At 41.1% G+C, this 25,986-nt stretch overlaps 1 protein-coding gene across 3 annotated transcripts in view; it reads left to right on the top strand.

The window, feature by feature from the left end:
- Nucleotides 1-9,054: 9,054 nt before the first annotated feature.
- FAF2 (Fas associated factor family member 2) overlaps nucleotides 9,055-25,986 on the top strand; it is a 70,647-nt gene continuing 53,715 nt past the window's right edge. Inside the window, exons 1-2 of one of the 3 annotated variants that reach the window (XM_028102694.2) lie at nucleotides 9,066-9,148; nucleotides 12,750-12,861. In XM_028102694.2, the coding sequence (XP_027958495.1) occupies nucleotides 12,781-12,861 (81 nt within the window). In that variant the 5' untranslated portion in view covers nucleotides 9,066-9,148; nucleotides 12,750-12,780. Of the gene's footprint in view, nucleotides 9,149-12,749; nucleotides 12,862-25,986 lie in introns of all 3 variants that reach the window. The other 2 variants (XM_028102695.2, XM_088023467.1) reach the window with 2 other exon arrangements.

The following is a 25,986-nucleotide window of genomic DNA, read 5'->3' as shown; positions in this document are numbered from 1 at the left end:
CAATGGGCTCAAACCCCCAACCCTGAGATCAAGAGTTGCATGTTCTACCAACTAAACCAGCTAGGTGCCCCAACTAATATTTCTAATTCAAATTTAATATTTCAATGTTTTCACTTAATCTCTTTGATTTTATTTTTTTCTTATTTATTTATTTGAGAGAGGAAGAGAGTGAGAGAGAGAGAGAGAGAATGCACACAAGCCAGGGGAGGGGCAGAGAAGCAGACTCCCTGCTGAACAGGAAGCCTGACATGGGACTCGATCCCAGGACCCTGGGATCATGACCTGAGCCAAAGGCAGACAGATGCTTAACTGACTGAGCCACCCAGGCACACTTAATCTCTTTGTTTTTAGATGTATTTTCCCTTTCACTGAAAAATCTTGGTTCTAATGCATAACATACTCTTTTAAAATATATTTACATGTATATATAGTTTTAAAATAACAATATCATTATTACTGACACTAGATTACTGAGTATCATTTAAGATTTCTTCACTGTTCTTTCTGTTCTTAGAATACAACCTATAGGGGTGCCTGGGTGGCTCAGTTGGTTGGGCGACTGCCTTCAGCTCAGATCATGATCCTGGAGTCCCGGGATCGAGTCCCACATCGGGCTCCCTGCTCAGCAGGGAGTCTGCTTCTCCCTCTGACCCTCTTCCCTCTCATGCTCTCTATCTCTCATTCTCTCTCTCTCAGATAGATAAATAAATAAATAAATAAATAAATAAATAAATAAATAAATAAAAAGAATACAACCTATAGCGAATATATAGGCAAATTATGTGTTTTAAATTCACCTGAAATTGTTATTTTTCTCTGTAGTCGAGCCACTAACTTAATATACGGTGTCACAACCCGGGTCCCGTGGATAACATAGCCTGAATAAAAAGCTTACTTGTTTAAACTTTCCTGGGGAGTGCAATCCCAGGGAATCAGGCATGACAGAAGTGGGGAGTAGGGCAGGGAAAGACGATGCGCACATACAAGGGGCTGACTACTGCTTCGTAGCAAGTGTATTGCTCCACCCCAGAGAGACCATCTGAATGATTGCATCTCAAGAGAGCTCATCATGGGGCGGGAAATGGGCTTTTATTTGGTGGATCCCATTTCTTATTTGTCAGGGTCTTCCTCCCTGGGGACATTAATTCCCCTGTGCTTCTGAGTTATGCATGTATGGGCATTGTGCTGGTCTGTAATGTCTTGTGCTTCAGTAAAAATAGGCAGGCCATAGGAGGCAGGAGGCTTGTGGTACACGCGTGAGGTGAGGTGCTGTTGGATTGTGTCTGGGTAAGTTGGTCACCAGGGTGGTGGCCAGACAGAATCTACGTAGAGTTGGTCACCATAGAAGTGGCTGAGGTGAAGCAAGTGGCCAAGAGCCTTGGAGACAGTTGAGAGTGCAAAGATCTGAGGTCACATTTAAGAGGTGTTAGATACAGTCACCCTCCTTGTACTGCTCAGTGCTGCTCCTTCCCCTCATTATGTCCAGTCCCATACTACAATATAGATTCTCTGCCACTGTGGGGACAAAATGCCTTCATTCCTTCCAAGAGGGACTATGCAAGTCCAATCACTTACAGAGTCCCTTTAATGTAGTAACCAGCCGCAGTCTCTGTAAAGACATAAGGCAGGTGAGTTAGGGAAATAAACTACAGTTCTCTGAAGCTACAGCTGGTTCCAAGGCTGTAAGTGACAATCATAGCATCTCTTTCCTCCATTACTCATTCTAGATTCCCTCACTCTTGTCTTAGTACTTCAGTTGGCCTGATTGCTTTCCAGTGTATTAACCCAGACTTTCATTTCTGAAGGGTCTGAGCCTTTAGTTGCCTTTCCCTTGTCAAATCATAGTTGTTACAATTGTTTATTTTCTGTTATCACTGGGTATGGGAGTACCCAGAGATGTTCCAGTGAATCCCTTGGACTCCAGACATATTCCTCCTGATTCCATTGTGTGTACCAGGAACACTGGCCCCTCATTGTCATCAGGGGCATTCGCTGGCCAGTATGGTAGCTCCAATGTCTCCAAGTTCACAGGCATAAGGACCCCGAGGTGTCCAAATGGTAATCGTAGCGCCCAGTTCGGTGGAACTCACACTCTGTCCCCTGAGAAACATGATCCTCCTTTCTGAATCAGACAGAGCCTAAGATTGTGGGGACAATTTAAATGCATCTGGGTTATTTAAACCATCTGTAAATAGGTCTCCCGCTTTTCTTCCCTTTTCCATTCTGCCAACTGAAGTGTTGTTTGAACTTGTTCACAGTTCGCAAATCATGTAATTTTTTTATGGGCATGGGGGTTTAAAAAGGGCAATAATATATCTCTGTTTTAAAGGTCACCGGTTATCAGCACTCTTTTCCCCCATCACCCAAAATTGATGTGGTCCTTCTTTTATCTTTTGATTTGAGATGCTCTAATTAAAGACCATCCCGCTATATCTCACAGACAGTCACTTAATTTTCCCATTTAGTCCCCATGGCTTTACTCCCATAAGCACCCCCCCATCACATCCATGAGGCCCTGCTCTAAGGATCTAGCCTGTGCCAAATATTTACAGACCTTGTACTCCATACCCAGTGCAGTTCTCAGCACTAAGGACGCAGTGGTGGCTCAAGCCAACTTGGCCTCTGTTATCCTCATGGAATGCAGAGCTGGGAAATAAAAAATAAACAGGTAAACAAGATAATAGCATCTAGTGATAAGTGCTTTGGAGAAAACATAATATATTTAGGTCTTCATTGGGGATACAGCACACATGTGCTGAGATCTGAATGTCAAAAGGAGCCAGCCATGTGAGGACTCAAGGAGACTGTTCCAGGCAGTGGGCCCTGCAAATGCAAAATCCCTGAGGTATAAATGAGAATAAGAGGTGGAAGTTTGAAAGTAATGAGTTCCCAGTAATGAGGTCAGAGAACCACTAGGGGCCAGATCACATAGGGCCTTGTAGGCCACATTAAGGAGCTTGATTCCATTCCAAGGACAATGGGAAGCCAATAGGGGTTTTGAGTCGGGAAATGATAGGATCTGATTTACTTTTGTAAAAAGATTCTTGGGGCACCTGGGTGGCCCAGTTGGCTGAATGTCCAACTCTTGATCTCAGTTCAGGTCTTGATTTCATCATCGTGAATTCAAGCCCCACATTGGGCTTCATGCTGGGCATGGAGCCTACTTGAAAAAAAAAGAAAAGAAAAAAGAACACCTGGGTGGCTCAGTTGGTTAGGTGACTTCCTTTGGCTCGGGTCATGGTCTCAGCGTTCTGGGATAGAGTCCCATGTCAGGCTCCATGCTCGGCGGGGAGTCTACTTTTCCCTCTCCCTCTGCCACTCCCCCTCGCTTGTGTGCTCTCACTCTTAATCTCTCTCTCTCAAATAAATGAAATCTTTTTTAAAATTATAAAAAAAAAGAAAAGAAAAGAAAAAAGAAAAAGATTCTCTGGCAGCTGTGATGAGACTGAATTAGAGCGGGGTAAGAGTAAAATCAAGGAGACAGGTTAGTTAATAGGTAACTACAGTGATCCAGGTGAGAGATGAGATTGGGAGCTAATAGGGCCTATGTTACTGATACAGTCTGCTACCAACTACATACTTTTGGGTCTCTATCACTTCCTGCCTGATACTGTAGTTTACTTCCTGCTAGACTAGGAGATTCCTAATGCCAGGTCATCCTGAGAACTAAGTAATTGTAAGACAGTAACAAATGTGTATTGAATCAATCTACAGTAGTAATTTCTGCAAAGGACTTTAGCATTGACAAAGCCTTTCTTTTTCTTTTTTTTTTTTTAAGGTTTGTTTATTTCACCGAGAGAGAGAGAGTACACATGCGTGTACAAGCGGGAGAAAGGCAGAGGGAAAGAGAGAGAAGCAGACTCCTCACTGAGTGCAGGGCTCCACACGGGGCTCTATCTCATGGCCCTGAGATCATGACCCTGAGACCATGACCTGAGCCAAAATCAAGGGTCCGACTGAGCCACCTAGGTGCTTGACAAAGTCTTTTCTTAATCCGTTATTTCATTTCGTTCTTTTCTCAAGTCTGCAAGGTAGCTATGATTAGACCACGGACTAAAGAGGACATGTCCTCTTTGATTTAATACTTGCCATGAACTTGTGAGGTAGGGACTATTAGTTTGTTTAGAGCTGCGAGATAAACAAACTGCCAAAATCACACAGTCAATTAATGACGGCATCAGTTTGTACTCAGGCCTCCCTGGAGAGCATGAGATGGAGGTACTTGTGATTTTTGTAAGGCAAAACTTTGCCTCCAAGCCTAATTTGTTTCATCAGTCCAAATACCCCTAGCAGAAGCCTGAGGATCTGTAATATACTATGTGATGCAGGTATTACCTTTCTCATTAATTTGATGGAGCAGGAGGCCAAACAAACAAAAAACTGTTGCTGGCATCTCAATGGTCTGCTTTACTCAGCAATCAAGATGCTGTGTCCCCAACTGATAGAAAATATCTTATGTTCCAGCCACTCTGAAACTGAGGGCTTATTCTAGGATTTCCATGACTCGGCAGGACAGAATTTGTCCTTTATCAGGAACAAAATGGTAAGGCATCAACAAAGCTCTATTACTAGGATTAGAGAAACAAATGTATTCATTAGATTCTCTAAAATAGCTCTCAGTCACAAATCCTAGTGTATGGCATAAAACTAGGACTCAAAAACCTACCACACACACACACACACACACACACACACACACACACACACACACACACATGATCCTTCCAGAGAGTGATGAAATTAATTTAGTTCACCATTAAACTGTGTGTAGCATGTGGTCCAGTCTGGCTCAGCATAAGTACTCAATGAATATTTGTTGAGTGAATTCCTAAAATCTATAGATTAGTATAATTAATAAGTCTATTAAAAGATCTTTATTTTTTTAAGATTTTATTTATTATTTATTTGTCTGACAGCACAAGCAGGGGGAGCGGCAGGCAGAGGGAGAGGGAGAAGCAGACTCCTTGCTGAGCAAGGAGCCCAATGTGGGATTCGATTCCAGGACCCTGGGATCATGACCTGAGCCGAAGGCACATGTTTAGCCAACTGAGCCATCCAGGCATCCCTAAAAAGATCTTTAGAATGTTTTAGAACTTCACTATCCAATACAGTAGTCACTGTCCACATGTGGCAATTGAATACTTGAAAAGTGACTAGTCCAAACAGAGATATGGGATAAGTACAAAATACACACTGGATTTTAAAGACTTAATTAATACAAAAAAAGAGTATTTTGGATATATTGTGTTAACTAAAATATATTACTAAACATAATTTCACCTGTGTTAAATGTGGCTACTAGAGTATTTAAAATTACACATGTGGCTCACATTATATTTTGATTGGACAGCACTGATCCAAAAGGCAGAATAAACTTCAGGGGGAAAAATTGTTCTTAAAGGAGAGGGTAAGCCATTAATCAATTATACTTTCCATACTTTTCACCTTGAATTTATCAAGAAATCATAGGTTTCTTCAAAGGCCAGCTTCTCCCACGGCAAACAAAGGGCATCAGGATTCTATCTAGGTCAGAGGGACAGACTGGCAGCTCATAGGCTAGAATGTGGCTTGCAATTATGGTTGACAGAGTAATTTTCTTAAAAACTGAATAAATTATCACCATTTTATTTATTTTTATTTTTTAAGATTTTATTTATTTATTTGACAGAGAGAGACAGCAAGAGAGGGAACACAAGCAGGGGGAGTGGGAGAGGGAGAAGCAGGCTCCCCGCCGAACAGGGAGCCCGTTGCGGGGCTCGATCCCTGGACCCTGGGATCATGACCTGAGCCGAAGGCAGATGCCCAACGACTGAGCCACCGAGGCGCCCAGTTATCACCATTTTAAAATGAGGAGATTTCAGGGGCGCCTGGGTGGCTCAGTCGTTAAGTGTCTGCCTTCGGCTCAGGTCATGATCCCAGGGTCCTGGGGTCGAGCCCTGCAACCGGCTCCTTGCTCTGCGGGGAGCCTGCTTCTCCCTCTCCCACTCCCCCTGCTTATGTCCCCTCTCTAGCTGTGTCTCTCCCTGTCAAATAAATAAAATCTTTAAAAAAATAAAATGAGATTTCATATGCAGCTCCAAATTTGTAGGTACTCTTTTTTTTTTTTAATTTAAATTTTAGGTAGTTAACATAGAGTGCAATATTGATTTCTGGAGTAGAATTCAGTGATTCATCACTTAACATACAACACCCAGTGCTCATCACAGCAAGTGCCCTTCTTAATAACCATCACCCATCTAGCCCATCCCCCACCCACATCCCTCCATCAACCCTCAGTTTGTTCTCTATCGTTAAGTCTCTTATGGCGGGACGCCTGGGGGGTTCAGTTGGTTAAGTGTCTGCCTTCGGCTCAGGTCAAGATCCCAGGGTCCTGGGATGGAGTTCTGCATGGGGCTCCTTGCTCAGTGAGGAGCCTGCTTCTCCCTCTGCTTCTCCCCCTGCTTGTGCTCTCTCTCTCTCCAATAAATAAAACCTTTAAAAAAAAAGAGTCTCTAATGGCTTGTTTCTCTCTCTCCTTTGGTTCTTCCCCCCCCAACATGTTCCTTTGTTTTCTTTCTTAAATTCCAAATGAGTGAGATCATATGGTATTTGTCTTTCTGATTTGTATCACTTAGCATAATACATTCTAGCTCCATCCATGTCATTGCAAATGTCAAGATTTCATTTTTTTATGGCTGAGTGATATTCCACTGTGTGTGTGCATGTGTATGTGTGTATATATATATCTCACATCTTTATTCATCAGTCGATGGACATTTGTAGGTTAAGTGTCCAACTCTTGGTTTTAGCTCAGGTTGTGATCTTGGGGTCGTGAGATGGAGCTCCACTCAGTGCAGAGTTTTTCTCTCCCTCTCCCACTGCCCCTCTCCACTGCACATGTTCTCTCTCTCTCAAATAAATAAATCTTTTACAAAAATTTTAAAAATAAAAATGAGAAGTTCTAGGGGCCTGGTTGGCTCTGTCAGTAGAGCATGTGACTCGATCTCAGGGTCATGAGCTCAAGCCCCAAGTTGGGTGAAGAGCTTACTTAAAAAAATAAAATAAAATAAAGGTATTACCTATGAAAAGCAATGGGAAGTTCTAGCAATACTAGTCTTACATGGAAGCCATCAGCTATAGCTAAAAAGCAGAAACTACCTTTGGACAGAGAATGGACTCTCCTGTTTGCCATACTGTATTCTCTACACTTAGGCAAATTCTTACTGGTAGAGTTAAAAAAAAAAAGGTATATTTCTTGTAACCATGTCTTAATTCAAAGAAAACAGAAAAGTAGACTAAGAAGGTGTATATTTCTTTGAGGAAGTGAAGACCATTCCATGGTGTCTAATACAACTATGAAGTTTGTCTGTTGAAGGAATATATCTTAAATCAGAATTATGCAATAACTCCAGAGGGTGTATGATTTTGCAATCTCTCATCTAGTTTGGCTGGATCCAACATTATCCAAGATGTTGAATAGTACCAGGTCTCCTTTGGGGTTTGAATTGATGTAAAGTCACATCTGTTTGCTTCCAGATTTACCTTGAAGATCTAAGAAAAATTCCAAGGTATTGTTATGCAGCTTGTGCAGACCTGGTTAAGACCTGCAGGATACAGGCCTGAAAGTAGTGCCCTTCTATCCCTTAATGTAGTCCTCACAGAACTTCAGCTTTCAAAGCACCTCCTGTCCTGTCTTGCCTGATCAACCCTGTGGGTAGGGGTAGAATTCCACAGATGGGGGAAGCAGAGTGACTTCCTAGGTACATAGGTAGTCTGCGAAAAGCATACACTAGACCCAGACCCCTCTGTCTTCTTGAGGCCTTCTGGTGGGTGATGACGGGAGAAAAAAGTGAAATTGAGAGAGATCTAAACAGAGGTGGCAGTTTGAAGGGACAAAGAAAGTGACAGGAAGTCAGACAGTGAAGGGTGGAAATAAGGCAGTGGAAAGGGTGAAGGCCTGCCTCCAAGGAGAATGAGCTGAGGCAGGGTGTCAGTGGCTTGGGGGGAACCTCATTCCACCAATGGCAAAATGGAGCCCAGAGAGGAAGTGGTTTGCCCAAGGACGTCCAGCACTTTGCCAGGTGGGCACTAGACCCTGAGGCCAAGTACCCGGATCCCAGTCCAGGCTCTTCCTTCAGTCTCTATCACAGGGAGGACGGGCCAATGGGCCTGAGGCAGGTAGGAGCAGAATTGCCACCTGGGTGGATGGAAAGCTCTGCCCAAGGCTGGTAGCGCCATTAACCGTCAAAGACTCAAGTAGCCAAGTCCAAACAATCCCAGCAAGCGACTGTGAAGCCCCGATTTTCACGTGGCTGAGGCCTTTCACAACTTCTAGCTCAAGGCGGCACGAGAAATACCCGACCGCTATTCAGGGACTTTCCGAATCTCCTGAGAGATGATCAGGCGCTTCTGGAAACGTCATGGAAGGAATCAAATATCAAACAGCCGATATTTCGGAAGGGCCACAATCTCCTAAGAAATATTCTGGAATATTGGGGCGCTTGGGTGGCTCAGTCGGTTAAGGGTCTGCCTCTGGCTGGGGTCGTGATCCCAGTGATCCCAGGGTCCTGGGATCGAGTCCCCTATCGGGCTCCCTGCTCAGCAAGGGGTCTGCTTTCCCTGTCCCTCTGCCCCTGCCCCTGCTTGTGCTCCCTCTCTCTCTCAAATAAATAAATAAAATCTTAAAAAAAAAGAAATAGAAATAATTCCGGAATATTGGAGACTATGGAAAAATGGTTAGGAAGCTGGCGAAATCGGCCAATTGGCATTCGGAAATTTCCGGAGCTTCTCCAGGAGCACTCGGGAGCTCTCGCCTCTTTGCGATCTATTGGCAGTCTAGGATCTCTACAGATCCCTTCTTCGCCTAAATCCTTAAGGGCGACGGATAACACAGTCCCTCGGCAATTTCCGGAAGTGTTCGGGATTGGCCCGAGAGTGGCGCCCTCTGACGGCGGGAATTGTCACCACCAGCACCCCTCCGGGCTGCGCCAGCACGCGCAGACGCAGTTGCGCGCCGGCGGCCGTTCAGACCGGATGTGGTTGCTGCTGAGGTCACTTCCGGCGGGTGACGGTGCGGACGGGTCAGAAGCGTAGAGGCGGCGGCAAAATGGCGGCGCCTGAGGAGCGGGATCTAACCCAGGAGCAGACAGAGAAGCTGCTGCAGTTTCAGGTAGCAGCGAGTACTCGGTGCAGCAAATGCCGCCACGGGCTGGGGAGTGGGCCCTCGGAGGAGCCCAGAACCCTTCTCAGATTGGCCCGAGATTCTTCTCAGACCAGCGGCGGCCCCCTCCCCCCCAAACGCCAACTGCCCTGCTACTCCCAGCCCCCGAGCCTCTGTCGGTCCCCCGCCTTCCAGCCAGGGTTGCGGCCCTCTCCTCTCCCCTCAGCGGGTCAGCTTCCCTGGTTTTCCTTAGCCGCACCGTCCTCAACCATTCTTCCCAGTCCGGTTACCCGTTGGACCCTCTCCGCCCTTCGACTCTAGATTTACCGAGATGCTTAATCCCCACCGCGGAGCTGGCGTAGTTTCGGGTCTCTGGAAAACCTACCAACATCCCATGCTGTTTCTACAAATATTTATTGAAGGCCTCTTGGGTGCCTGGTCCTGTATTGGGCGCTCTGGTGGGGGAGGGGGCAAACCTGGCCCCCACCCTAAAGGTGTGGGAGGACACCACATAAGGAAACGATGCAACAATTATAAGTGTCATCAGTGGCTTCTGACGGTTTTTTTTTTTTTTTTTTTTTTTTACCCTGGGCTTATTCCTGGACTCACGTTCTTGACAGTGCTTGAGGTGGGTGGTAACTTGCAGAAATCTGCCTCCTTTTAGTGGTTGTCGTGTTAAGAACTTTTGGCACTAAGCACTTATTTCTGAGTTGGAGAGTGATTGGAGGAAACCACTAGGGTGGGTAACCTTGACTCTTTATTACCCTAATGGGTACGTTTTCTTATTTCTAAAATACTTTTAAAAAATGTCTGCCCCCTAAGGATATTGTGGAGATCAAATGAGTTTATGGATGTATGAAGGGCTTGTAAACTGAAATGTTTATTCCTAAGCGCTATTGCTACTATTAATCATGATTTCATCTAGGATAGAATTAAAGTTAGTGGTACACTTATTTCCTAATATAAAATGTGCTAAACATTCATTAATTCAGCATTATTTACCAAGAACTTTAGTGTTCGGGCCCTGCTAGTTCAAATGCCATTTATTGAGTACTTACCATGTTATAAGTACTTTGTAAACACATAGCAGACATGATCGCATTTAATACAACAACCCTATGAGACTCATGCTGTTACAATCCCTATTTTACAGATGAGGAATGTGAGGCTTAAGAAGTAACATACTTAGGTTACACAGCCAGTTACGTGGTGGTATCGGATTTAAAGCCAGATCCATCTTTCCAGAACCTTTCCTGAGCTCCTGACTTGTGTGCTATACCACCTGTGTAAATATCAGTATACAGCTGAGAGTGGAATGCAAATGTTGTGATACTAAGTCTTTTTTTTTTTTTAACAAGTTATCACTTTTCTGTACTTCCCTTGATTAGATTTCACTATAATCTGAGGTGGGTCTTTCTTTAAATTGAGCAGTGGGTTGGAAGTGTATAAATGGAAAAATACTATTATAGAAATAGTTGACATTTGTTTGGAGTTTTGGGTAAAGAAATTGAGGACACAGCAACTTAGGATCAGAGTGAATAAACAGAAGACAACCAGCCTCCTCTTCCTGGTAGACCATTTATTTCAGAGTTTTGTTTAATTTGGCAGACCATTTTACCCCTTACAGCTCTTTAGGGGTAAGCTCCCAGGATAAGTGTTATGAGGTGATGTGAGTTATATGTCATGATGTACTTAGTTTGATACTGGGAAGACATGAATATGTGGTGGTATTTCTGAGGTAAAGTACATGGGTACCTCCATTTTGTCTTCCTTGGACATTTATATCAGTTAAGAGGTGAGTGATAGGTTGTATAAGATTGCTTTGTGAGGGGTGCCTGGCTGACTGACTCAATAGAGCATGTGACTCTTGATCTTAGGGTTGTGAATTCAAGCCCCACGTTGAGCATAGAACTTAAAAAAACCCTAAAAAAGCAGATTGCTTTAGGAAATTGGATTTACCAAGGCAAATGCATTTTCCATTTATGTGTTCCTTAAGCAGTTGCTGGATCAAGTTCATCATTCAGTTGCCATTGAACATTCTTTGAAACTTAACTAGGTGTCAAGCGTTATACCAGGTATTTAATGTACCTTAACTCTTCTAAACCTCTTAATAACATTGTAAGGAATTAACTCTCATTCATTTTGTTAATGAAGAAACAGGTTCTGAGAGGTCACATCACTCACACGAGTAGTTAGGTGGCAGAGATTTAGAAATCCATACCTATAACCATCTTAGCTATAACCTATTGGAGAAGCAAGATAAATACATACATAAATGAGTATCCTGCAATATATTATTGTTCATAGTGTAATATGGTATAAACAAAGTGCTGTGGGAATTTAGGGAAGGATAGGAGTATCCACGGAGGTGGGAAGAGGAGAGAAGAGAAGGATGACTTAGGGGTTAACCATTCATTAAGTATCTACTATGCCTTAGGCATGGTGCTAGATAGATAGTCTATAACTATCTTGCTTAATTTTCACAGAAGCCTTGTAAAGTGCCATAGATGATAATAGCCGCTCCTAAGTGAGGAAACCGATTTATTGAAGTATTTGCCTAAGTTCATTAAGTTACTAAATAGCGAGGATGGAATTGGAATTAGAAACCTAGTGGGTCTGGATCAGGCTTTAAGGCTGGGCTCTTTTCCACTGTACTTTGCTAGTTTTGAAGGAGGAATAGAATTTCAATAGGTGGTAGGCAGAAGGATGCTGAAAGCTGAGGAAATAAATGCTTGAGCAATGTATGAAGATGGAAGAGTGTGGAGTGTTTGTTTTGATGGATTTAGAGAATTTAGAGAACTGGTAAATAGGATTGGATAGGTAAATTAGAGCCAGATTTTGGAGGCCTTTCAAAGCTGTGCAGAATGGTTTAAATTTTAATCTGTACACGTAGGGAGCTATCAAAGGTTTTTTTCCACTAGAGAGTAGCATAACACTAGGTTTCAGGTTTGCTTCACTAACAGTATGGAGCATGTGCTTGGAATATCCATAGGAGTCAGGACAGAACTGGGTGGTATTGCTAGGAACTAGTTCTCAAAATGTTGCTTCATTTGATACATTGAAATTAGCAAAGTAAAATATTTTAGAAATCTTAGGTTTCCTCAGTTTCACTTTTTTTGTGACATGTGATTTGACTGAAACTCCCTAGAGTATATTTATCATGCTTCTCAGTCCATTTGATGTTTTCTAAGACTTTTCTAGTTATCCTTTTCTCCTGTTTATTTTGGAACCAATTGAGTATGAATAGTGAATGCACAATTTGTTTTAAGCTGTTTCAAATGGAAGAGAATAGGTCTTAAAGAGTTAATGCCGAGATGCCTGGGTGACTCAGTTAAGTGTCTGCCTTCGGCTCAGGTCATGGTCCTGGGGTCCTGGGGTCCTGGGATCAAGCCCCACGTCAGGCTCCCTGCTCAGCAGGGAGGCTGCTTCTCTCTCTCTCCCTCGGCCCCTCTCGTGCTCTCTCTCTTGCTCTCTCTCTCTCAAGTAAATAAATAAAATCTAAAAAAAAAAAAAGAATGCAGGTATGGGGAAGGTTACTTTTACTGAAGTCCATTTTCCCAAATTTCCAAATATAACAGACTCCCCTAGTGCCTTGGTTTACTGCTTCTAGGTTGCTGTTTGAACCCCTGGAGAAAGATGACATGGACAGAGAGAAGGGACTAAAGGAGCTATATGCATGGCCAGTGGAGGAAGAAATGATCCCTTTCTACTTTTGTACAGATGTAAGAAATTTCTTTCCTTTTAAATGAATATTAGGGTGTGTGATCTTTGTTCTTTTAAATTATAGAAAGTTAAGCCTGAACTCTGGGCTGTAGAATCAGGCTTATAATTCACTTTGAAAATCTCTCTTTTTGGCTTCATCTGACTATTACTGAAAAGGAAAAGAATAACACGATGCTCTTTGTTCACGTATTTTAAAAAAATCAGTGATCTGTTTGAATTTTTTGCCCAGGAATTTGGTATTGTAGGAAAACCATGAGCTTTGAAACTTGGGGCAAACCTGAATTAGCCTTTCAACTTAGCTTCTCATGAGTTCTGTGACCTTGGGCATGTTCCCACTTTCTTGAATCTTTCCTCCCCTATAAAATGGGGATATAATTCACAGTGGTTTTTGTTTTTTACTTAAAAAATCTACCAAGTAATGCATACTTTATGCAAGTCAGTAACGTAAAATTGTAAAAGTGTAATTAAATTTCATCTTATTCCCCCCTCCTCATTCCCAGTGTGTTGTGTGTCTTTGTATACTTTTTTCTTCTGTATATACAGATACACATACTTAATGTGTAAGCTCTCTTACCCTTCACTTGACTGATTACTTGGAGCAGATGGCTTCCAGTTCCTAAGATCTGCTCTGTAATATGTCCAAGTATTTTTGCTTTCACCAGTTGAGTTGTACTCTTGACAAAAGTCAGTTGTATTTTTTTTTAATTTTTTTAAGATTTTATTTATTTGTTTGACACAGAGAGAGAGAGAGAGAGCAGGGGGAGCAACAGAGGGAGAGGGAGAAGCAGGCTCCCCGCTGAGCAGGGAGCCCGATGCGGGGCTCCATCCCAGGACCCCAGGATCATGACCTGAGCCGAAGGCAGATGCTTAACGAATGAGCCAGCCAGGCACCTCAAAAGTCAGTTGTATTTGCTCCCAAACCATTGTGTGCTGGTTATATTTGTCATAAAAATATCAGTGCAAGAGTTTTTATCTGAAAAATTAAATGCTTTGGAAAAGGTCTTTAGGGTCAATTTGCTGGAAAATTGTTATTCAGTTAGATGTGGGCAAGATAGGTGTAAAGATGACTTTGGAAAAAAATCATTAAGATTTAGTATTGTGCACTTAATGCTTGGCAAGTGCTTGGAGTTCTTGCACTCCAAGAAATTAAATCAGTGTCTTATGGATATGTTTTATGCTAGAAAGACTCCAAAGAATGTTGGTGGACCCATGCCCTAAAGAAAAGGGTAGGCTTTCATCAAAAGATTGAGGCATAAATGTGTACACTTCATGCTTTAAATGAAATATGTAAGTAATGTATGGAATGTTTTTATTCTTCATCTTAAGTGACTTTTTAAATTAATTGACTAGTAAGTCTTACTCTCATTGGGTAAGAGCTTCTGCTGTCTTTGTCTTTAATAGAGGTAGGATCATATAATTATGAAAGTCAGCGTAGCATAGTAACTTGTCAAGAAGACTGGCTGTGAAGTAAGAGCCTGGTTTTGAATCCTAGCTTCTCCAGTTATTAACTTTGTGACCCTTGGGTGAGTTACTTAACCATTCTACTTCAGTTTCTTCATATGTGCAGTTTCTATATTACCTACTTGAAGGGGTTGTTTCAGTAATTAAATGTTAATATATCTAAAGCACTGGCAAATATTAAGTGTTTGAATGTTAAACATTATTATAGTTACTACTTTTTGGTTTTTAAAAAATTGAGGGACAATCAGGTTTTCATTTTTTGGTTTCATACAACTAATGTCACAGTGAATATCCTGGTAATAAACATCCCATTCTCAATCAACTTTTTTCAGGACCTTTTATGTGTTAGTATAGTTCTAGGTACAGGGTACAGCAGAGTATTAAATATAATTCCTACCATTGTGGAGCTCACATTCTAGTGGAAGAGACAGAGAAGAGTCAAAATAAATAAATGGAATATAGGCTATGTTAGGTGGTGATAAATGCTGTGGAGAGAAATAAATAGGGAATTTTCAGGAGGGGGGTGTTTAAATTTTTTTTTTTTTAAGATATATTTATTGGGCGCCTGGGTGACTCAGTCAGTTAAGTGTCTGCCTTGGGCTCAGGTCATTATCTCAGGTCCTGGGATCGGCCCCGCATCAGGCTCCCTGCTCAGCGGCGAGTCGGCTTCTCCCTTTCCCTCTGTGATCTCTTTCACTCTCTCTCTCATATAAATAAATAAAATCTTTAAAAAAAAAGATTTATTTATTTATTTTAGAAAGAGGGAGGAAGAGAGAGAGATCACACTGCATGAGCAGGGGAGGGGCAGAGGGAGAGGGAAAGAAACTCAAGCAGACTCCCCACTGAACCTGGAGCCAGAGGTGGGGCTCCATCCCAAGATCCTGAGATCTGACCTGAGCTGAAATCAACAGCCGGCCATTTAATCAACTGAACCACCCAAGGGCCTGGGGGTAGGGTGTTTAATTTTAAATAGGATTATCAAGGGAAGGCCTTGCTGAGAGTGTGTTAATTGTGTGAAAACCTAAAGGTTAAATACTAAACAAATCATGTGGGTACTTAGGGGAAGAGGATTCCAGATAGAGGAAATAAGTCATATAAGAGTCCTAAGGCATGGCCTCAAGGGACCTTGTCCAGGAATGGCAAGGAGGCCAGTGTGGCTAGAACTGAGGGAAGGAGGGAGGAAGAAAGTAGTAGGAGATAGGGTCAGAGAGTTAAAGCAGGGCTAGTTCACAAGTGGCCTTTGTAGGCTATTGTAAGAATTTTGGCTTTAACTCTGAAGCAAGGTGGATTTTGAGTGATTACAGGATTTATGATTTATTAGGGTCACTCTGGCTATTTTCTTGAGGATAGCCTGAAGGAAGGTAAGGGAGGAGTAGGGAGACCAAATAGGAGATTTTTGCAGTGATGCAAGACTGCTTGAACCAGGATGAACTAGGAAAGTAATCATGAGGAGTAGTTGGATTCTGAATATATTTTGAAAGTAAAGTGGATGGGATTTTCTAAGGGATTGTGTGTGAAGTGAGAGAAAGGGAGAAAATAAGGATATCTCAGCTTTTTGACCTAAGTAACTGGAAATGGAAGAGTCATTAACTGGGATAAGGAAGGCTATGGGAGGAGCACATTTGGGTGTGGGGGTGAGATGAGTAGCTCAGTTTTGGTCATGTAAAGTTTGAAGTTTCTATCAGACATCCAAGTGAAGATGTCTAACTGGATATAGTAGTGTTGAGTGCAGGAGAATGATCCAGGCTAGCAATACAAATTTGGAAATCATCTGCATATAGATAATATTTAAAGCCTTGAAACTGTTTGAGATCATCTGTAGAGCAAGAATATATAAAGAAATTTTGAGATTTTTAAAGATTTTATTTATTTATTTATTTATTATTATTTTTTTAAGGTTTTATTTATCCATTCATGAGAGATGGAGTGGGAGAGAGAGAGAGAGAGAAGCAGAGGGAGAAGCAGGCTCCCAAGGAGCAGGGAGCCCGATGCGGGACTCGATCCCAGGACCCCAGAATCATGACCCGAGCCGAAGGCAGATGCCCAACCATCTGAGCCACCCAGGCGCCCTAAAGATTTTATTTATTTATCTGACAGAGACACAGCAAGAGAGGGAACACAAGCAGGGGGAGTGGGAGAGGGAGAAGCAGGAAGCCTGACATGGGGCTCGATCCCAGGACCCTGGGATCATGACCTGAGCCGAAGGCAGACACTCAACCAGCTGAGCCACCCAGGCGCCCCAAGAAATTTTGAGATTTGAAGGTGTTTTTGTTATCGATGTCACTTATACATTTATTGAGTGTTTACAGTTGACCCTTGAACAACATGGGTTTGAACTGCACAGGTCCATTTATAAGTGGATTTTTTTCAGTAAGTACGGTACTGTAAATCTATTTTCTCTTCTCATTTTAATAACATTTGCTTTCCACTAACTTACTTTAAGAATACTGTATATAATACATACAAATGTACAAAATATGTGTTAATCAACTGTGTTATCAATAAGGCTTCTTTCTGTTCAGTAGGCTATTAGTAGATAAGTTTGGGGGAGTTGAAAGTCGTACTTGATTTTCAACTGCATGGAGCTTGGTACTTGTGACTTCTGTGTTGTTCAGGTGTTTACTGTATTCTACCCAAAGTGCTGTAGATTCGTTATGTCATTGATTCCTCTCAAAAAATAAATGGTATAGATTCTGGTGTTGGTGAGTAAACTAGGATCAGTACATAATTTACTGAAGGTTAGTAGTGACAAGCGTAGATGTGAATCCAGAACTCTGGATTCTTTCCTAGCACTGCTCCAGCACTAAGTGTTGATTTGTTTTCAACTACAGGTAAGTGAATAGGACCATTAACAATAGCTATTTGGTAGGTTTTTTTTTTTTTTTAAGACTTATTTATCTGAGAGAGAGCGAGCGTGCACATGGTAGGGAGGGGTAGAGGGAGATAGAAAAGCTCAAGCAGACTCCGAGCTGAGTCCGGGGCCGGATGTGGGGCTCAATCTCATGACCCTGAGATCGTGACCTAAGCTGACATCAGGAGCCACCCGCTTAACTGACTGTACCACCCAGGCCCCCTGCTCTGTGGTAGTTTGAAGAAAGCAAACACAACGAAGGACATCAAAAGCCTGGTTCTAATTCCGGACATCATCACTCAGGATAATTCTCTTAACCTACTCTACATAAAAGTGGACTTTTTAAGCAGAAAGAAAGAAGAATCCTCAAAAGTGGGAATGAATAAAGAGGACAGGTCTCTCACTTCCAAACCCACAGATAGGAGAGGGAGTGGTAGAGAGAAGGCTTCAGAGGAAGGATCTTCAGAAAAAAGCCAAGTTTCAGTTAGAACATGAAAGTGAAGGAAATGTTTGGAGATGTAGTTATGGATATAGGGGCTGTTGCTGATATAGCAGACCTTTTATTTCTGTAGAACAGAATCCTGGTGTTACTGGTTCAAAACAAATGTACTTTGTACGTTTTAGTATCTCCTGTTAGACTATTTTCCAGGGAGTTTTGGCAGCTCGCACTCCAACCAAGAGGATGTGAGAGGACCTGTTTCCCCATATCCTTGCCTGCATTGGATGATAGCTTTCTGAATTTTTGTCAATATGATTAAATTTTTAAAGTTCTTGTTTTAATTTGCATTTCTAGTGGTAGTGGTGGTTGTAGTTTTTGGTTTTGGTTATTAGTCAAGTTTGAATAACTAATGCACTTATTTTAATCTTTCTAATAGGAAAGAATAAGGAACTTTAGAGACAGGGATTGGCTTTTCAGCCTCTTTTTTTTTTTAAAGATTTTATTTATTTATTTGTCAGAGAGAGCAGAAGCAGGGGGAGCGGCAGAGGGAGAAGCAGGCTCCCTGCTGAGCAAGGAGCCTGATGTGGGACTCCACCCTGAGCCAAAGGCAGATGCTTAACTGACTGAGCCACCCAGGTGTCCCCCAGCCTCTAGTTTTTAAGAGAGAATGTCGGTGTCCCTGGGTGTATGGGAGGTTTGCTTTCTGGCCAAGTGGGTTGCAGGATAAAAGTGCTTATTTTAAGATTGAATCCTGTTGTTCCATGAACTTCTGATTACCGATAGCTTGAGCTTCTGGCTATTTAGTTTATGTGTAAATTGCCTGCCTATCCTTTGTTCATTTGCTGTTTGATTATTTGACATTTTATTATCAGTTTGTAGTTCTTTATATAAAAAGGGATATTAGTAATGTATAGCAAATATTTTTCATGATATCCTTTATCTTTGATTTTGTTATCTTTTCATTTACATTTGTTTAAATTGTTATCAAATTGGCATTTCTTTTCCTTCTGGTTTTTGGGTTTTCAGGTTTTTTTTTTGTCTTTTTTTTAAGAATGCTTCTACTCAGTGAAGTTATACAGATGTTCTCTTTTGCTTTCTTTGAAATGTTTTATGGTTTTCTTTTTAACATCAGATCTTTAATCCATATGGAACTTTTTTATATGCATCAGAACCTAACTTCACTTTCTTCCACTGGAGATTATAGGTTAGCTGAATAATCCATCCCTTCCCCCACTGTGAGTAGTCCTCTTTATCATACTGTATTCTGTTCCCCTAATCTGTCTACCATTACTAGATTAATAACAATGGGCTTTACACTAAGTTTTAATATCTGATAGGATTCCTTCCCTATTTATTTTTTGAAAAATTATTGGTCATTCTTACAAGCTTTTTTATATATTTATTTTTCTTTATAAATTTTTTTAAGATTTTATTTATTTGAGAGAGTGAGAATAAGAGAGAGAGCATATGAGAGGGGGGAAGGTCAGAGGGAGAAGCAGACTCCCTGCTGAGCAGGGAGCCTGATGCGGAACTTGATCCCGGGACTCCAGGATCATGACCTGAGTGGAAGGCAGTCGCTTAACCAACTGAGTCACACAGGCGCCCCTACATTTATTTTTTTTAAGATTTATTTATTTTAGAGAGAGAGCACGTGGAGGGGGGCAAAGGGAGAGAGAGTCTTAAGTAGACTCTGTGCTAAGCGTGGAGCCAGAATTGGAACTTGATCTCACAACCTGAGATCAGGACCTGAGCCAAAATCCAGAGTCAGACGTTTAACTGACTGCGCCACCCATGTGCCCCTTTACATACATTTAAGAATCATTTTGTGCTGTTGTGGGATTATTGATGCATAAAATGTGTGTATTAATTTGGAACTGGTTGACATTCAGGAACATGTACATCTCTTTATTCAGGTGTGTCACATATCCTTAAAAATATTTTCTGTAACTTTCTTCATCTAGATTTTGTATGTTCCTTATTAAATTTATTCCTAGGTATTTTATAGTTTGGGTCACCCTTACGAATAGAACCATTTCTTTATTTCTAATGGTTACTAATAGAAAGAAATGCTCTTGAATTTTGTATGTTTATCTTAAGTTTTTGGTTCTTTAATTTATTGTCATGTTTTCTGACCATTACTAATAGTTTTCTAGTTTGGTCTCTTGGGCTCTTTTTTTTTTTTAAAGATTGTATTTATTTGACAGAGACACAGCGAGAGAGGGAACACAAGCAGGGGGACTGGTAGAGGGAGAAGCAGGCTTCCCGCCGAGCAGGGAGCCCGATGCGGGGCTCAATCCCAGAACCCTGGGATCATGACCCAAGCCGAAGGCAGACGCTTAACGACTGAACCGGGCTCTTTTTTTTTTTTTTAATAAATAATTTTATTGAGCAGTAATTCACATACCATAAATTAACCCTTTAAAATATACAATTCAGGGGGCACCTGGGTGTCTCAGTCATTGGGCGTCTGCCTTCGGCTCAGGTCATGATCCCAGGGTCCTGGGATTGAGCCCCGCATTGGGCTCCCTGCTCCGCGGGAGGCCTGCTTCTCTCTCTCCCACTCCCCCTGCTTGTGTTCCCTCTCTTGTTGTGTCTCTCTTTGTCAGATAAATAAAATCTTTAAATATATATGTAATTCAAATAAAAACAAATAAATTAAAAAATAAATTTAAAAAAATTCAGTGATTTTTAGTGTATTTACACAGTTGTGCAACCGTCACCACTATTTACTTCTAGATCATTTTTATCATCCCCAAAAGAAAACCGTGCCCATTAGCAGTCACGAGGGTCATCAATGTTGTTGTAGCTTATATCGGTACTTCATTCCTTTTAATAGCCAAATAATATTCCGTTGTGTGAGTAAACCACATTTTGTTTATCCATTCATTGGACTTTTTGGATTGCTTCCACTTTTCAGCTATTATTATTAATGCTTCTATGAATATTTGTATACAGATTTTTGTGTGGACATGTTTTCATTTCTCCTAGTAGCTAGTAGAATATCTGAGTTACATGGTAACTCTGTTTAACTTTTTGAGAAATTGTCAAATTGTTTTTCCTAAGCAACTACATCATTTTCCCCACCAGCAGTATGTGAGGGTTACAGTTTCTCCATATCCTCACTAACATTTGTTTTAGTATATGTGCTGCCAAAGTGAGTGTGCTCACTATTTGTTAATCGTCCATCTTTGTAGCCATCCTGGTAAGAGTGAAGTGGTATCTCATTTTGATTTGCATTTCCCTAATGACTAAAATGATGTTGAGCATTTTTCATATGCTTATTGGCCATTTGTCAATCTTCTTTGGAGAAATATCTAATCAAATTCTTTGCCCATTTTTAAATTAGGTTACATGTCTTAACTGGGTTCTAAGAGTTCTTTATATATTCTGATATAAGTCCTGTATCAGATATATCATTGGCAAAAATACTCTCCCATTCTGTGGGTTGTCTTCACTCTCTTGATGGTGTTTATTGAAGTTTTAAATTTTGATGAAACCTAATTTATTTATCTTTTGTTGCTTGTGCATTTGGTGTCATATCTGTATCTTTTGTTGTCTTACATAAAAAGTCTGATCTATTTTGAGTTAAGAGTTGTGAGGTAAGAGTTTGACTTCATTCTGTTCCGTGCGGGTATTCAGTTTTCCCAGCACCATTTATTTAAAAGATCATTCTTTCCCTGTTGAATGACCTTGGAACCTCTTTTGAAAATCAGTTGACCATAACTACGGATTTATTTCTGGACTCTCATTTCTATTCCATTGATTTGTATCCTTACGCTAGTACCACACTGTCTTGACTATTGCAGTTGTGCAAAAAGCATGAATTCAGGAAGTGTGAGTCCTCCAACTTTGTTCTTTTTCAGAAATATTTTGGCTATTCTGGGTCCCTTTCATTTCCACATGAATTTTAGAATCACCTTGTCAATTTCTGCAAAAAAGGCAGCTGGGATTATGACAGGGATTGCTGTTTACTCTGTAGATCAATATGGAGATTATTGCCATCTTAACAAAATTAAGTCTTCCAGTCCATGAACATGGGAAGGCTTCCTTTCTTTAGTTTCTCTCAGTGATGTTTTATAGTCTTTTGTGTACAAGTCTTACACATTTTTGGTTAAATTTATTCATAAATATTTTTGATGGTACTGTGAAAGGAAATGTTTTCATTTTATTTTTAGATTGTTCGTTGAGAGTATGTAGATTTTTCTATGTTGATCTTATATCCTTATTTAACTCATTATTAGTTCTATTAGTTTTTTGGTAGATTTTTTTTTTTAAAGATTTTATTTATTTATTTGACAGAGAGACACAGCGAGAGGGAACACAAGCAGAGGGAGTGGGAGAGGGAGAAGCAGGCTTCCCGCCGAGCAGGGGGCCTGATGCGGGGCTAGATCCCAGATCATGACCTGAGCCGAAGGCAGACGCTTAACGACTGAGCCACGTAGGCGCCCCTTCTTGTAGATTTCTTAGGATTTCTTATATCTAAGATCATGTCAATCTGTGAATAAAGTTTCATCACTTTCCAATCTGGATGCCTTTTTTTTTCTTGTATAGTATTGAACATAAGTGGCAAGAGCAGACATCCTTGTCTTGTTCTACGTCTTGGGAGAAAAGCATTGTCTCACATTATTGAGTTAGCTGTCAGTGTTTCTCAGATGTGCTTTATCAGGGTGAGAAAGCTCTGTTCTATTCCTAGTTTAAGTTCTTATGAAAGGGTGTTTTGAGTTCTTAAAAGGATTAAATGAGATAATGCATGTAAAGTGCCTGAGACATAGTAACTTTGTGGGCCCAGGCCACTCAGGTCTCTGTTAGATAGAAGCTGGAAAAGTGGTCCCCATCCAAGACTCAGGGTCAGTGCCAACCAGTTACTTCAGTCTTCCAGTGGCCAGGACACCCTCAACACCCAGAGGAGGGAGAGCGCCCTTTAGCTACCCCTAGCTCTCCCCAGCTGTCTAGATCTCTCCCAACCCAAATGGGCTGTGATCCTGTTTTGTCTTGTCCCAAGACATAAAAGGGGCAGATAGGTGGTCCTGGAGAATGTTCAGTTGTATACATGTTACCTTATATTTCTTTATTTTTCTGGGGACTATTTAATAAAGGATGGAAATGAGAATTTGCAAAACTGTTGTCCTTTTTATTTTATAGATTTCTTTATTTTAGAGACAGAGAAAGCGTGCGCTAAGGAGGGGGAAGAGCAAAAGAAGAGGGAGAGATCTCAAGCAGACTCCTTGCTGAGCAGGGGCCAGACTCAACTCATCTCGACCCTGAGATCACAAACCTGAGCTGAAACCAAGAGTCAGATGCTCAGCCGACTGAGCCACTCAGGCACCCCTGCCCTTTAGAAAAATTGGAATTTAGTAGATAAGAAAGATAAATAACCAAAAATATACTTGAAGGAGTACAAGTCCTTTCAGAAACGATATAGAAAAGATTTTACATACAGAAGACTTGTCTTATATTACTCAAATGTACAGAATCAAACCTATGATTTAGGAATTTAAAGTGTTGACAATTAAACTTTGTAGAATTTCTTCACTTAAAAATTCAAATTTAGCTTACAGTGTTAGTATCCTTAAACACATTTCCGCAGGCTTAGTATTAATATATTACATTTCATTAGCTTTTACCTAGCCTTTTTATATACAAAATAAGGACATTCTAATTCTCTTGATTTCTTCTTTATTAATAAGGATTTCTCTATAAAGATACAATTCCCCAGGGCTCCCGGGTGGCTCAGTTGGTTAAGCGTCTGCCTTCGGCTCAGGTCGTGATCCCTGGAGTCCTGGGGTTGAGCCCCGTGTGGGACTCCCTGCTTGGTGGGAGTCTGCTTCTCCCTCTCCCTCTGCTCCCCCTTGGTTTTGTGCTCTCTCGCTCACTCTCTCAAATAAATAAAATCTTAAAAAGATGTAATTCCCTCATCTGTTTACACTAAGTTATGTATGATAAAGGCAGGATAAACATTTAATTCCTTCAATTATTTACTAGTTTTTAAATAATGAGTTGATTTCCTAGCATCCTCTGAAAGTAACCAGTGAGTGAGTAACCAAATACTCTTTAAAAAGAGTATGGATATGAACTCATGAATTTAAACATACTTGACATATTGTAACTTATTGCCATTGTGCTTATTGAGGCTCAGATTGTGCCATCTTCGATAATTGTGAGTTTCTTTAGTTTGGCTCCTGATGACTTTTTTTAATCCTAATGTTTACACTGTTTATTTTTCCAGAGACACAGAAAAGATTTTCCTTTTGAATTTCTAAAAACCTTACATTATTGCTCCTAAATAATTTTGTCATATTGCCATGGACCCAGTAATCTTTGGTAGCTTTTTAGCTTTCTGACACGTTTCAGACTCATCTTGAGTAGATCTAGAATTTCTGCCTAGATTTAGAATCAGCCAGTTCTCCAAGAAAACTCACTTTTTGGCGGTAAGAAATAATATTTAGATGCCATCAGTCTTAGAGCTATGACTGCTTGTTGTTACTGGGTTGGTCTAGAACTTTTTAGTTGATAGAGCTAATTTGTATAATATATATACAGACACACAAATCTATTTGTATTTATTTCATGATAAGACAATTTGATATTTCCAAATCAGATTCAGGACTACCAGTTCAAATTCAGCACTACACCTTATCTCTCTGTCTTCTTTCTTGATGCCAAAAACTTGATTCTTAATGATACTACATGACTATTCCTTTGCTTTATCACATAATCAACACTTAACTGTTTCAAAATAACCACACTCATATACTAACAATATGATTATGTAAAACAATTTAACCCCTTTTTCTGCATGTTGTCAGTTAACTATGTTTTAAAGTCATTTGGGATAGTTTCTCTTTGTCATTTGTTAAGCCACCAACTCAGTACATTTATTTGATTTTTGCTTCTCATGTTTAGGGACTGCTGCTGCTTTTTAAAAATTTGTCTTATAAATATTTATATATTATAAATTTGTTTATGAATATGTTTTATAAAGATACCTAGCTTCTATTCCTCTCTTTTTTTTAAGAGATTTTTTTATTTTATTTTTTTTTAAAGATATTTATTTATTTGAGAGAGAGAGAGAACGAGAGATAGAAAGCACGAGAAGGAAGAGGGTCAGAGGGAGAAGCAGACTCCCTGCCGAGCAGGGAGCCCGATGCGGGACTCGATCCTGGGACTCCAGGATCATGACCTGAGCCGAAGGCAGTCGCTCAACCAACTGAGCCACCCAGGCGCCCGAGATTTTTTTTTATTTGAGAGAGAGTACAAGCAGGGGGAGGGAGAGGGACAAGCATACTCCACGCTGGGAATGGAACCCCACATGGGGATTGATCCCACAACCCCGAGATCACAACCTGAGCTGAAATCAAGAGTCAGTCACTTAACCAACTGAGCACCCAGGTGCCCCAAGATGTATGTATGTATGTATGTATTTATTTTTTAGAGATTTTATTTATTTATTTGACAGAGAGAAACACAGCAAGAAAGGGAACACAAACGGGGAGTGAGAGAGGGAGAAGCGGACTCCCCACTGAGCAGGGAGCCCGATGCGGGGCTCGATCCCAGGACCCTGGGATCATGACCTGAGCCGAAGGCAGACGCTTAACCATCTGAGCCACCCAGGCGCCCCTTTCTTCTCTATTTTAAAAACTATATATTAGGAGTATTAACTTTTTGTCTGTGAAATCAATTGTCAATATTATTCCTAGGTTTTTCATTTTGCGTATGGTATTTTATTGCCACACGCAAGATTTTGGGGCAGGGTTGGGGGGCTGTACTTTCAGTATTTCTGTAAACCTAAAACTGTTCTAAGAAATAATGTGTGTGGGGTGCCTGGGTGGCTCAGTCAGTTAAGTGTCTGTCTTAGGCTCAGGTCATGATCTCAGGGTCCTGGGATTGAACCCCCCACATCAGGCTCCCTGGTCAGCAGAGAGTCTGCTTCTCCCTCTCCCTCTGACCCTCCTCCCTTCTTGTGCGCACTTGCTCACTTGCTCGCTCTCTCTGCCTCAAATAAATAAATCTTTTTTAAAAATGCTTGTTTTGGGGGGCACCTGGGTGGCTCAGTCGTTAAGCGTCTGCCTTCGGCTCAGGTCATGATCCCAGGGTCCTGGAATCGAGCCCCGCATTGGGCTCCCTGCTCCACAGGAAGCCTGCTTCTTCCTCTCCCACTCCCCCTGCTTGTGTTCCCTCTCTCTCTCTGTGTCTCTCTCTCTCTCTCAAATAAATAATAAATCTTTAAAAAAAAATGCTCGTTTTTAAAAAAACTGTTTTCCCTCTTTATTTGAGATGCTGCCTTTATCAGTACTAAATTTTTATATGCGGTTGGGTTTGTTTCTGGATTTTCTTTTCTGTTCCATTGGTCTTGCATGTGCCAGTACTGCTCAT

Source organism: Eumetopias jubatus, unplaced genomic scaffold, assembly GCF_037043125.1.
Source record: "Eumetopias jubatus isolate StellerSeaLion01/CBP00866 unplaced genomic scaffold, mEumJub1_p1.0 scaffold_5, whole genome shotgun sequence".
NCBI classification, from domain to species: Eukaryota; Metazoa; Chordata; class Mammalia; order Carnivora; family Otariidae; genus Eumetopias; species Eumetopias jubatus.
This window is presented reverse-complemented; position numbering and strand designations above follow the sequence as displayed.